The following is a 13016-nucleotide window of genomic DNA, read 5'->3' as shown; positions in this document are numbered from 1 at the left end:
AGGTGTTTCTGAAAGCTTTTTCCACATGCCAACTACATGATTAGGTTAAGTCTTGAGTCTGTGCTAGAACAGCAGGGACCATGCGTGAGGACCATGGCTGTGGTGATAGGTTATGGTAAGAACTGCAGCCAGGGAGAAGTCTGAAGGGAGAGAAACCCAGGACAGTGAAGCCAGAGGCCTACAGGGGCCAGAGGACAAGATGGAATCCATTAGAGGCAGGAGAATAACAACAGCCCGCACACATTTATTCATTCACCAGATGTTTATTGTCTACAATATGCCATGCATGGCATGAGGCCCTGGGAATACAGCACTGCACAAGCTGAGAGAGGTCGTGGCCTTCCTGGAGCTTACATTCTATGGGAGAGAATAAAAATAGATATGTTAAATAAAAATAAGCAAGAGCTGAAATAAACAACAAGGAATGGTGCAGCCAACAGAGCCAGATGCCATAACAACAGCCCAAAAGGAGAAACAGTCCAATGTCCATCAGCCAAATAGCAGAATGCAGTGTATGAGATGGAATATTACTCAGCTGTGAAGAGGAAGAATAGAGCCCAGACACCAGTCCAGATGTGAATAAAACTTGAAAATCTTATGGCCAGTGAAAGAAAACCCACACCAAAATGTCTGAGTTGTGTGTGGTTTCATTTACAATGAGTGTCTAGAACAGACAAATCCATAAAGAGTACAATCATGGTTGCCAGAGGCTATGTGGGAGAGAGAGTGGGAACTGACCGCTAAAAGACAGAGAAGGACTGGGAGGGGCAGTTGGTGCTTTATTAGACTTAGTGGCTAAGAAGCAAGTTAGAGAGATGGGAGAGAGACCAAGACAACATCTTAGGGAGAGGTGAGACTTGAGTGAGCAACAATAGTCTGGTCATGAGATGCTGCAGCTTGGATCTGGACCGTCCCTCAAAGATCCATGGCAAAGGATCAGTTTTCATCATGATGCTGAGGATAACAGTGGGGACTTTAAGAGGAGAGGATAAGTGGAGGTCTTCAGTCATGGTAGGCAGTGGATGTGGGACCTGGCTGCTTCCTGTTCTCACTGTTTACCTTTCTGGCCATGAAGAGAACAACTGTGCTCTACCACGTGCTCCTGTCAAGACACACCACCTTACCACCAAGGTCAACAGATCGTGAGCTGAAACCTCCTAGGCTAGAGGCCAAAACGAACCTTTCCTCTGTGTAAGGTGATCTACTCAGATGGTTGCTGCAGTAACAGAAAGCTAGCTCACACAGGTGAAGGTGACAGAAAGAACGAGTCAGGCAGACCATACAGAAAAGCACAAAGGCCCCGAGGAAGGAAAGACATCGGATATTTGAGGAACAAGCAAGCAAGCTAATAAAGGTGGAACAGGTCAAACAGAGGGGAACAAGGCAAGGCAGTTGTAACCCATTTTACAGAGTTGCCCACATGAGTTCTGCTACTGGCCGATGGAGTGACTGGAGTCCCACTCCTGAATGTCTGAAGTCAAAGTTCATGCCCTTCCCTACCTCTGTGCAACAGGCATGGTCTGAAACTCAGGAAGGCTTCAGGGAAGGAAGTTCTGAGACAGACAGGACCTTGCAAACCTAACTTGCCTTTTTCACTTCTAAACGGATTCTTCGTCCTGGGCTTCAAAGGATCGTTGAATTCCTCTGGAATTGAATGGAAAATTTGTTTGTGCTTTTTTTTCCCTTGAGCAAAGAAGCTGTAACTTTCATCAGATTCCCCATGGGTTCACTCCCAAAGCACCAAAAGAGTGGGGCTTTCCCCACCAGCCTTAACCCTGGCTTTAATAGCCTTTGGTCATTAAAATGAGAAATCAACTCAATTCTCTGTGTTGATGCCACTGTCTGCACTGGATCCACACATCAGATGGCAGAAGCCAGGAACCAAGGATCAAGGGAGGTCCCTGAGACATCTTCACCAGGACCCTTACTTCACTCATACATGTCCCACAGGGAAGGTACACATTAAATTATAAACTTTATGTCAGCTGATTATCACAAAGCAGGCATGTGGATAAATGAAGAGCTATCCTCTATAAACCCACAGGCTAAAGGCAGATCTGTAAATGCAATCAACAACATGGCAGGCTAGGTGTGGTGATGCACACCTGTAATCTAGTTGTGGCAAGCTTGAGGCTGCCCTGGTTTACATGAACAGTTCAAGGCCAGCCTAGGCTACATAGTGAGCCCACAATGAGAAAAGAATAGGGGAAAGAGTAAGAGAGAACAGGGAAGAGTGAGGTGGAGATAGAGGAGAGGGGGGAAATAAAGGAGATGAAGATGGAGGAAATGAAGATAGAGAAGATGGGGAAGATGGAGGGGATGGGAAAGATGAAGAAGATGAAATAGAGGAGATGGAGATGGGAAAGATGGAGACAGAGGAGAGAGATGGAGGAGATGGGGGAGATGGAGATGGAAGAAAGAGATGAGACAAAGATGGAAATGGAGAAGATGGAGGAGATGGAGGAGATGGAAGATCGGGTGGGGGAGGAGAATAGAGATATAGAGACGAGGGGGGAAGAAGAGGAAGAAGAGGAGGAGGAGGAGAGAACTCCACTCTCCATTACCTTCTTACAAAGTTAAAACATTCAGCTCCAAACAAAGTCATCCAAAAAATAATCAAAACTCTCAAGAAGAACACTCAAAGTGTGGATTTATTTATGCTTGAGGAACACCATCCTTAGTGTGTACAGTGCTTTGGAATTGTAGTCAGTGGGAGCAGGAAGACATCACAACTAACTACAGACTTCAAAATAAGGTTTATTTTCTCACCTTCTCCACAGCACAGAGCTCACACATCTCGTACCTGTTTGGAGGTCCTGGCATACACTTGTTGCCAAATGAGCATATTTTGTGGTGCATACTAAACACAGTTTTAGGTAGGGATGTGTCAAAACCTGTAATGACTCAGGGGGAAGGGCATTCCATTCATCAGAAACAAAACAAGTCAACACTTGAGGGTTTAACAAATTGTCCTGCTGCTGTCTGTTTGGGTCTGAATAAAGCAAAAGATTGATCCTTCCCCATCTAACAGAATTCTCCTGCCAGGAGGCTGTTAGGCCCAAGCATCTGTCCTTTCTAGTTCTGAGGAGTCTTCTCTGTCAACATTCAGGCTTGATCTGAGACATGAGCTTGGCAAATTTTAGACTTGATAATTCCACATAATAAAGCTTTTGATGTTTTAATTCTGCTTCCTGAAGCACAGGGCTTCACTTGAGCCCCTCCCAGGAGCAGCTACACCTAGATTTCTCCCCACTCCCCACACACACTCTCTTTAGCCCCATTTAGAACAATTGTGTTGGCATATTATCTCTGAGGTTGAAAAATGATTAAGTACTGGCAATTTCACAAGCTTCAACCTAGTATCAATTTTCTCGTACATTTCATTGTGTGTTCCCTATCCCTCCAGTGTGTGAGGGAAAGAATGCACCTGTATCTGCCACCACTCTCTCATAGTTATAGATCAGTGTTGGCCATAAAGTAGATATTCAATATGTATTAGATAGATGTAAGATGGATGGATGGATGGATAGATGGATGGATGAATGGATGATGGATGGATGGATGGATGGGTGTGTGGATGGATGGATGGATGGATAGATGGATGGATGAATGGATGATGGATGGATGGATGGGTGGGTGGATGGAAAGATGGAGAAGTTTATCCCATGTAAAACAGAACAACAGAAATAGAACTGTCTTTATTAGGCATTCAAGACACAGCTATGAGATGTCTGTCCCTGCATCCTTACTGTGAATGACAATGGAAAGAGCCAGACAATAAACTGATCAACTGATAACTTGATCATAACTAATAACCAATCAACTTACTTTTGAGACCATGTTACAAAGGGAAGAAGATAACACTGAGCACTAAGCCATGTGGAGGAGTGGAGATCCTAAGCATGAGAGGTCAGAGGAGGATTCCTGGAGAAGACAGCACTATATGGGAAACCTGAAGGGTGAGGACCAGCCACTTCAGATCTAAAGAAAGACAACTCATCCAAACAGACAGAGAAAGCATGGCCTGTCTGGATGGTGGACAAAATAGAAATATCATATCCCTTTTCTCTCATATACAGACAGCAAATATAAGATTCCAATATTTCCAAAGGGAGAACCAAGCCCCAGGACCTGCCCTGAAGGCTCCCAGGGGGCTAACTTTGTCTGGAGATGCGTTGCTCTTCACTTGTTTGGTTTTGTCTTATGTTTTGCTTTGAGACTGTGTCTCGTGTATTGGAGGCTGCCCTCAAATTCCCTATGTGGCTGAGGAACTATGAATCCTCCCGACACCCACCCGACCTGAGCCTGGAGTGCAAGTGTGCACCATCATATTGGTTCTGGGCAGTGTTGGGACTCAAACCCAGGGCTTCATGATAGGCAAATACTCTACCAACCAAACCACATTATAACTTCATATCCTGAGTTTTAAACACATCAGTAGGCTTCCTGAGCATCATCTCTTGCTCGAGAAACTTCATTGTGTCCATTGTTCAGGACACAAGGACAATGGTCACAATCAAACTTTCTATAGTGGTGATTTACACCAGTGCAAACAAGTATCAAAGCTCATCAAACTCTCCAATCAAAATGTGTGCATTTGATGGCATAAGTTATCCTTCATAAAGCTGACTTCAGTCCTCAGAGAGAAGCAAATATGTCCTGCAAGAAAAATAGACACTTCCATGTAATACACATGGGCTCCTCCAGCTTGGGAAGCCATGAAATAACCACAGGCATGCTGAAAGCAAGGCAGATGAGAGGGGTGCTGGAAGACCACAGCAAAGGCCCATGGCAGGGGGCACTTGCCACTTGATGTCATATCTTTGCAAACGACTATAGCTCTTCTAAAGCATTTTTGAAAACCACACAGGACACTGCTATGTCATTTGCCCACATGGATTTATTTTTTCTGGCTTGGAATTTTTTATTCTGTTTGAAGTCAGGAATAACATGTGTTTCCTACCAGCTTCAAGTGGAGAGAGCTTCAGATATCCAGGTCTGCCCTCAAGGTTGTTTCCCCAGTGTTCCCACCGAGAGGTCTAACCTTGCCAGGACAGGTGCATAAAGCATTCTTAGACATGACCTCACGTGGACTCCCAGAAGGCCCTGCTGCACACTGCTGTTTTCGGGGCATTGGGTACTTCTTTGGGATCTGAGAAGACTAAAGGTCCTATAGGTCCATACCCCAGTGCAATGCAGTCTAGCAGCCAAGGGCCTGCTCTCTGCTTCAGACCATCTGGGTTTCAAGCCAATCTCCTCTAGCTCACTGGGTGCTCGTTCATCCTCTTGGAAAGCAGTCTGTGCCTCTGTAATCAGCAGACTGTTACAGAAGCTACCTTGTGGGGGAGGGGTGTGAAATTAAATGAGAATTTATACACAAGCTTGTGGCAAAATTGCAAATCTAACACGGGTTCTTCGACATCCCCCAGACAGCACTTTGCAGTACATTTAATCTAGTCATATACACGCCATCCTTCCTGTTGAGAGCCTGCCAGCTTCTCCTGATCAGATGGAAATGCAAATCCAGAGAGGTTAGGAGAGTTGGCCACCGACACAGAGTAGAGTAAGGACCAGGCACTGAGGTCCAAGCTGCAATGTCACCGCCTTCAGTGGACAAGAGGAAGAACTCCAGTAAGAAAGATGCTGGGTAGTGATTCTGGCTGGGCTCTATGCTAATCACTTTCCAAGCCTGCTCCTCACTGAATTCTCAACCTGTAGATAAGATCCGGAGTTGCAGAGATGTGAAGCAGCCTTCCCAAGGTCACCCAAATATTAAGAGACTTCACTAGATCTACTGGGAGCATGTGCTGTTGACATAAACCTTCTGACTCTCATCCCAAGAGCTCTCTGAAGGGCGTGGTCACCACCCAGCCACAGCCAGTAGCTGCTCTGTGAAAACCACAGGTGCAGTTCCCAGAGCTCCCGAATGGGACAGAGGAATTACAAACTGGAATTCTCTGAGAAATCCAGTTCTTCAGTACAAGCTTCTGACTTGAAGTTGGTTTTAAAATAGCGTGGATATTAGGGGTGGAAGAAATTTCACAGCCATATACCGCCTCTTTACCAGATCAATGTAAAGCCAAACTCTGAAGGACATTTGGGGTATGAGAAGGAGACTTTAATATGATTGGATATTTAATGACTGTGGCATTTTTGTTCTCTTTCTAAGTTGTGATCATGGAATTGTATTGTTTGAAGGAAATGTTGTTCTTAGGAGACCCATGCTGCAAGTATTTGGGAACTGAATGCTGTGTCTACAGCTTATTTTCAAATGTTTCTACTGGATGGGGGTAAGAGGGAGGGAGGAAGAAAGGGAAGGAAGAAGAGGGACAGAGGAAGGAAAAATAAAAAGGGAAGAAAGAAGAGACAGAGAAAGGGAAGGAGGGAGAAAAGGGAGAGAGGGAAGGAGAGAGTGGAGAAAGAAGGGAGGGAGGGAGGAGAGAAGGAAGAAGGGAAGGAGAAAGGGAAGGAGGGAGAGAAGATAGAGAAAGGGCAAAAGAAATAGGAAAAAAAGCATCAAAATGAAGCAAAATTTAACAAAACTGTAAAGGTAGTTTATTTAAGACTAGTAGTTCTCAGTAGGGGGATTTTACTCCTCTGTGTCAACTGTCTAGTGACATTTTCTACTGTCACTAGACAGGTGTGAGAATGTCATCTACTTAGTGGGTGGAGGTCAAGGATGCTGCCAGACCTGCTACAATGTGCAAAGCAGCTCCTACCACGGGGGTTACTACTATCCACCCTGAGTGTAAGCAGCACCAGGGTGACCCGCCCTTATTCAGGCAAAGACTGCCCTGCAGGCCACTGTATTCCTTTCAGACATTTTACATGTTTCAGTTTTTTCCTAGTAAAAATTTATGGTGGCACATACCTATAATCTATCCCCTGGGAACCTGGGTTGAGCAGATCATGAGATGGAGACCAGCCCAGGCCATGTGATCAGACTATATCACAAAATGACTCACAGAAAACTTAAGACACACAAATGTTAACACTTTGCAAGCGAGAGGGAATCTATCTACCCATGGGCTTTCAGGGCCACAGTCAGCCCTCACTGCAGGCACTCCTTCCACTAAACAGTGCAAGCCACAGTGCCCGTGGCTGCTGTGATGATGCTGGAGAGAGAGAGCTGCTTTCACAGTCTTCCTTCTCTCTCCCTCCTTCTCCCCTTCTGAGGGGCGCTTGACCTGTGGGGGTCAAAGATCAGTGTCTGAACACCCTGTGTGATTGCTCTCCACCACCCATTTGGGGACAGGGTATTTCACTGAACCTGGAGCTCAGCCACTGACTGGGCTTTCAAAGGCCCCTGGGATTCGCCTGTCTCCACCTCTAGCACTGGAGTTACAGACACTCACCACCGTGCTTGGCTTTTTATGTGGGTGTTGAGATTTGAACCCAGGTCTTCATCCTTGCCCCTGAAGGCACTCTTTCCCACTGGGCCATCTCCCTAGTCCTTACACGATGGCATGGGTTCTCCCCACCCCTCCTGGTGGCTGTCCTCCTCAGCCCAGAGTCAACCAGGTCATATTGCAAGGACTCCAAATGTGCATTCTGACATGCTGGGGGCCTCCATTAGAAAACACAAGTTTCCCGGTCACTGCCTGACACCTGTGTGACCTTGGCAAGGTGCTTCCCAGGCAAAATGAGAACAAACCCCACGTCTGTATCCCTGAACTCCTGGTAAGCACTAAGAGGCTGTGGCTGGCAGGTGAACTGCTGCTGGAATGTGCCTCACCTTAGAGCAGCCCCCTTGCCTCCAAGCTTGGTACACTGGTCCCCACTGGAGGATCACTTAGCACCATCAAGCAAAAGCTAATGAGTCAGTTGCCATACTGGGCTCCAAAGGATTCAGTCCGTAAGCAGCATAGGATGCAACCAGAGGGGACTGGGGCAGCCCAGGTGCCCCAGAAGTGTTATACAAGTGGAGAGAACAAGCTCCCGACTGCAACAAGAGTCACACTGTCCTCTGCTCTTCTCTTGGGTTAACTCTGCACCCTTCCAGTGTTTCTCCTGGATCTCATAGTCACTGAAAAAGAGTGCTAGAGAAGAGGTCTGAGGCCCACTCTAAATATACTATTTATTAATCACCATGGAAAGAGCTGAAAAGTCTGTACCCTGGGAAGCTCCCCAGATCCTGAGGCTGGGCCTCAAATACAAGTGGGTTGGACCCAGAATTGCCATCAATGTCACAATTTTCTTCTAACTGCGTGACTTTAAGCAAAGCCACTTCACCTGTGCCATGATTTTCTCCTATGAAAATAGGGAATTAAAATAGCAGCCATGTCATAGGCTAGCTGTGAGAGCTGAGTTTACACACACACACACACACACGCACGCACACACACACGCGCACACACACACACGCGCGCACACACACACACACACACGCATGCACCCACCCACCCACACACACACACACACACAGGCGCACACACACAAACACACACACACACGCGTGCACCCACAAGCACACAGGCACGCACACCTCACAGTGCCTGGCACCGAGCCCTGTGCCCAGCAGGTGCCCGCTCTGGCCCCTTCACAGAGTTTGAATGAACATGAGAATCACCTGGGGAGCTTTGCCAGCCCTGGTGCTTGGCTCCCACCCCACATTCTAATTTAAAGTCAAAGGGGGTGGGGCCCCTGGCAACAGGGACTTGCAGTACAGGTGGTCTCAAACAGCAGCACGCTTGCTTGAAAAGCATATCTAAGAAGCTGCCTGTGACATAATCCAGTCTTCTCCCTTGCCAAAGCCAGGCACTTCCATTGCATTTTAAAATTCATGAATGTTTATAGGAAGAACCTAGTTAAGTACCTAGCTCTGGGTACTCCTGGATGTGGCCTCCAAACAGACTTTACTTAGAATCTGCAGAAAAACTGGAGTTAATGCCTCTAAAAAGAGCTGCCTGAATGGAGGGGTTAAGACAGGAACCTGAGTTCCCACTGAGCCTCTGGGTATCAATGGAGAGCTAGGTTGACCTGAGCACCCAGTCCAAGGGAACTTGAAGCTGTAGCCTCACCCACAAGCCTGCCAGTAGTAGCTCCTCTCTCCACCAAATCCCAAAAAGGGAAACTCTAGAACTTAGCAAAAAGCCATGGTGGAGATTTCAGCCCAAGTTAGGGTGACAGCAAGACAGCTTTCCTGTCTAAGTACTGGCTCCCTACATGGCAACATGCTTGTCACAGACCTGCATCCATTTCTCATCCTCACCCTAAGGACAACAGGAGATGTCCCTGGATAGGGCTCTCCTTAAGTGAACCCACTGGGAAGCTGGAGTTAGAGCACCTGGGAGTAGCAGGAGGTAGGCTGGGTCAGCACCTTTTCTTGGTTCCAGTTTCCTGGATGCCCTGGGAGCTTATTTTTGTGCCCCAAGAAAACACCATCTACCACTAACCCAAACTGAGCAGAACTTCCCCACCTCCAGATCCCTGATCTCTGGGAAAAGGAAAAACTCATTGGATACTCTTTCTCATCACATACACAGAAAATGATTGCCAGTGGGGTGGTAATGTTCCTTTGCCTATTTTTGCTAGGTCTCTTTGTTCAGATTTTTAGGCATGTACACAGATAGCATGCACACATGCACTTGTGAGCTAGCGAGCGCACACACACAAACACACACACACACACACACACACACACACCTGCGTGGGGGAGGGGGGTGTTGGAGAGTGAAGAGAACACTGTGACTTCAATGCCCAGACTTAAAATCAGTTGGACTTTGGCTCCAGCCATCCTGCTGTTATCTGGCCCACAGTTCTCCTTGCATCCCTCTCACTCAGACCTCATGCTAACCCAGCATCTCTCCCCTGGCTCCTGGCTTACTCTGCATCCTTCACCTCCAAAGTTATTGAGTTCTGGGAATCAATTTAGACACTTGGGGGAGGGGTTAAACAAAAAGGCAAATAGCTCCCTTAATCCCCAAATGCTTTCTCCCATCTGCTGCGACTTTGCCAGTGATAGGACTTGCATAATGAATAAAGGGAAAGGCAAAGTTGATGAATCAAGGTGCTTGAAGGGTGGAGGGGGCCATTGGAGTCATCTCCAAGCCAGGCAAGGTGTGCAGCATTGTGATGGCTGCAGCACAGAGAGGGATAGATGGTGAAGGAGAAATGGAACAGGGAAAGAAGAGGTTCTAATCAAGGACCCTCAAAGCTCAGGGGAAGCGCCAGCACTAGGAGGCTTTGGTTCTGGTGCACTCTCCCTAACCTTTGCTTCATTTTCGCTAGTGTACAAGTTGCAGGAGGTACTCACTCTTTCCCTCCGTTCCTCCCTCCCTCCCTCCAACACACAAGCGCACGGATCATACACGCCCACCCCCCTTCCTTTCAGGTTCGCCTGCCTCTGTTTACCTAGGGAGGAACATCCACAATAAATGGATCCTCTCCCCCAAACGCAAGAGTTTAAAGACCCGGCTATGTGTCTCAAGTCCCACCACCATATCTGGTGAGAGGGACCAGGAGGTGGGCGAGGGAAAAAGAGACTTTCCCCTTCCACACTCGGCCTTCACTCCCACCTGTGCTGAGCCCAATGCCTTGCTTGGCTCAATGCTACAAGGGAAAGTTGTCGTCGTCCTGGGTGACATTCCCCAATCAGAGACCTTGGGGTGGAGGGAAGCACGGCTGGGGAATGTTGGAGATGGATGGGAAAGGAAAGTGGACCCAAAGAGGAGGGCGAAGGGGAGGCAGCCCACCTGGACATGTGTTCCCTTTGGGGCCGGTGCGCTTTCTCCAGCCCCAGCTTGGTGAAGATGCCCACCAGCACCATGACAGCCACCACCCCGCAGATGATGTAGACGATAAGGTTGGTCTTGTCCTTGGTGGGGTCGTGCAAGGGGTCATCCTTACGCGCTGGGGGCTTGCCCGTGTTAAGCCAGAGTGGCGTGTCGTAGTTGGTACAGGTGCTCTGGTTCAGTCGCCGCTTCTTAAACGTGCAGCAGAACCGGAAGCCACAAGTCCCGCAGCAGAAGATGAAGTCGCCCGAGCTGCAGTTGAACGGCGGGTCCCACTGGCCCATGACATCGAAGTAGCCCCGACAGGAGTCTGGCGTGGGCGCTCGAGTCGGCGGTGCGTCCGAGCCCCCGACGCCCTCGCCGGCCTCTCCGGAGGCGGCTCCGGAGCGGTTGCCCCCTGTGAGCAGCAGCACGCCGCCCAGTTGCGCCAGCTGCCCGTGCCCAGATCGCTCCTGAGCCCGGCACATGCGGGCACACAGCTCGGTGAGGAAGCAGCCGAGAAGCAGCCGGAGGACTCGGCGCATCGTGTCTCCCAGCCCGGGCTGGAGCGCTCGGCCGCCGCTGGAGCCGCTGCCGCCGCCTCTGGACGCGCGGCCGAAGCTGCCGAGGCTGCTGGCGGGGGCTGCGGGCCGCCGCTGGCCGCACATGCAGGGAGGCGGCGCGGGGCGCTCGGTGGTCGGCGGCCACTGCGCTCGGCTCAGACTGCGTTCGCCTCCAGCGCGACGCGCGCCGAGGAAGGGGGCCGGGCGGGGAGGAGCGCGCCGGGGCCGGGCGGGGACGGAGCAGGAGCGGGGGCCAGCGCGGGGTGCAGGTCCTGCTGGCCACCGGGGGAGGCGGGGGCGGAAAACAGGAGAGAGTCGCTGTGTCCGTAACTCCCCTCCACCCGCCGCCCGGGACTCGGCTCCCCACGTCCGCTCGCTTGCAGGATGCTCTTCACCTATCCAGCATGCCAAGTGCGCTGGAGAAAGAGAGAGAGAGAGAAGCGACACTTGTGGAATGAAGGGAGGGCCAGAGGGAAGGGGGAAGGGGAGGAGGGCGGATGGGGGGGGGGTGAGCGCTAGCTCGAAAGGGGCGGGGGCGCGGAAAGAGGTGACTCGGGCGGGCGGGGGCGAATAGGGGGCGTGCAGAGAGAGCTCGGGCAGAAGCAGCAAGCTCCACCGCCGCCAGGCTCGAAAGAACAGCTCTGATTTCTCGGCAGGTGGAAAGAACCACGGCCGGGACCTCTGGCACCCTCTCGGGGAGAAAGGTGCTCCTCACCCCAAGCAAACACTCAGAGGTGGTTCCGCCCTCGATTTCCGCCCCCCTAGAGGTGCGTGCGCAGGAGCTGCGATTGCAATCTGTCGATCAGGGAAGGGGTGACTAGGAGAATCGGGACAGATTAGATGGCTTGCTCACTCCAAGACACACTAGAAGCAGTGTAGACAAGATCTCCCTCCTCCTCCCAGGAGTGCAGGAACTGCCTTGCCCTTTCCGGGGATGCGACCTCATGCCTGGCGTGAGCCTGGAATGGTTCGAGTCCCTGAACAGAGAAGAGGCTGGAACTGGGAAGGTGGGTTAGGTGTCAAACCCCTTGGGCTGTGGTAAGCACCCCAGAACAGGGGCTTGGGAACTCATTTTAAAAGCTGGGAGGTATGGCGAGGCGGCCAGCGGACAAAGCGAAGGCAATGGCTCACCCTGGAAGGGCTCTCCTAAGAACTCGCCTAGCCCTTAGGACCTGCCGCTTTCTGTCCCTCTTCGCCCCCGCAGCTTTCCGCTGAGCTCCACAGGAGGGCACACAGCGGCGCCGCCTCTGCGCTGGCAGTTTTGGCGCAGCGCAAGGCCTGGGCACTCATCCTCAGCCACTCGTTCCTGCAGCCCGCGCGACAGTCTCCAGAGCAGGCTGTCCCCTGTCCCCACGGAGCCCCCCTTCCCCGACATCCTCACCGAGCTTGTTTCCTTGGCTCCCAGCATCTCTTCTCAACCTTTCCAAATCTGTTCTCTCTTCCTTTCTCCTGACTGATTCCTCCCAGCCCTCCATAAACCCTGGACCATTTCTCCTACTTCTTCCTGCCCTCTACTTGAATTTGATTTCAATAGCCCCTAAATCAGGATTCGCATCAAAGCTGCTAAGCTAAATTTATATCCCCACACGCCCTGGCGTTTTGTTTTTTAATTGTATTAACTGAGTATGCTCTTTGCAGTAGGCTGGGTGAATCACAGAGGCAGCAATGTTTTCTGTTCCCTCTCCTCTTGTTTGGTTTCAGCTGCAGGACTCTTGGGGGAAATTTTCAAAGGACCACGAAG

The 13016-nt window shown here is 50.1% G+C and overlaps 1 protein-coding gene across 3 annotated transcripts in view; it reads right to left on the bottom strand.

The window, feature by feature from the left end:
- Nucleotides 1-11686, bottom strand: part of Shisa9 (shisa family member 9) — a 300023-nt gene extending 288337 nt beyond the window's left edge. For 2 of the 3 annotated variants that reach the window (XM_021185450.2, XM_021185451.2), the window contains exon 1: nucleotides 10695-11686. In XM_021185450.2, coding sequence (XP_021041109.1) covers nucleotides 10695-11380 — 686 coding nt within the window. In that variant the 5' untranslated portion in view covers nucleotides 11381-11686. Of the gene's footprint in view, nucleotides 1-1587; nucleotides 1645-10694 lie in introns of those variants that run through there. The other variant, XM_085832252.1, reaches the window with a different exon arrangement.
- Between the last annotated feature and the right edge of the window lie 1330 nt (nucleotides 11687-13016).

The sequence above is a fragment of the Mus caroli genome, unplaced genomic scaffold (assembly GCF_978045245.1).
Source record: "Mus caroli unplaced genomic scaffold, Mus_caroli_1 scaffold_17, whole genome shotgun sequence".
NCBI lineage: Eukaryota > Metazoa > Chordata > Mammalia > Rodentia > Muridae > Mus > Mus caroli.
This window is presented reverse-complemented; position numbering and strand designations above follow the sequence as displayed.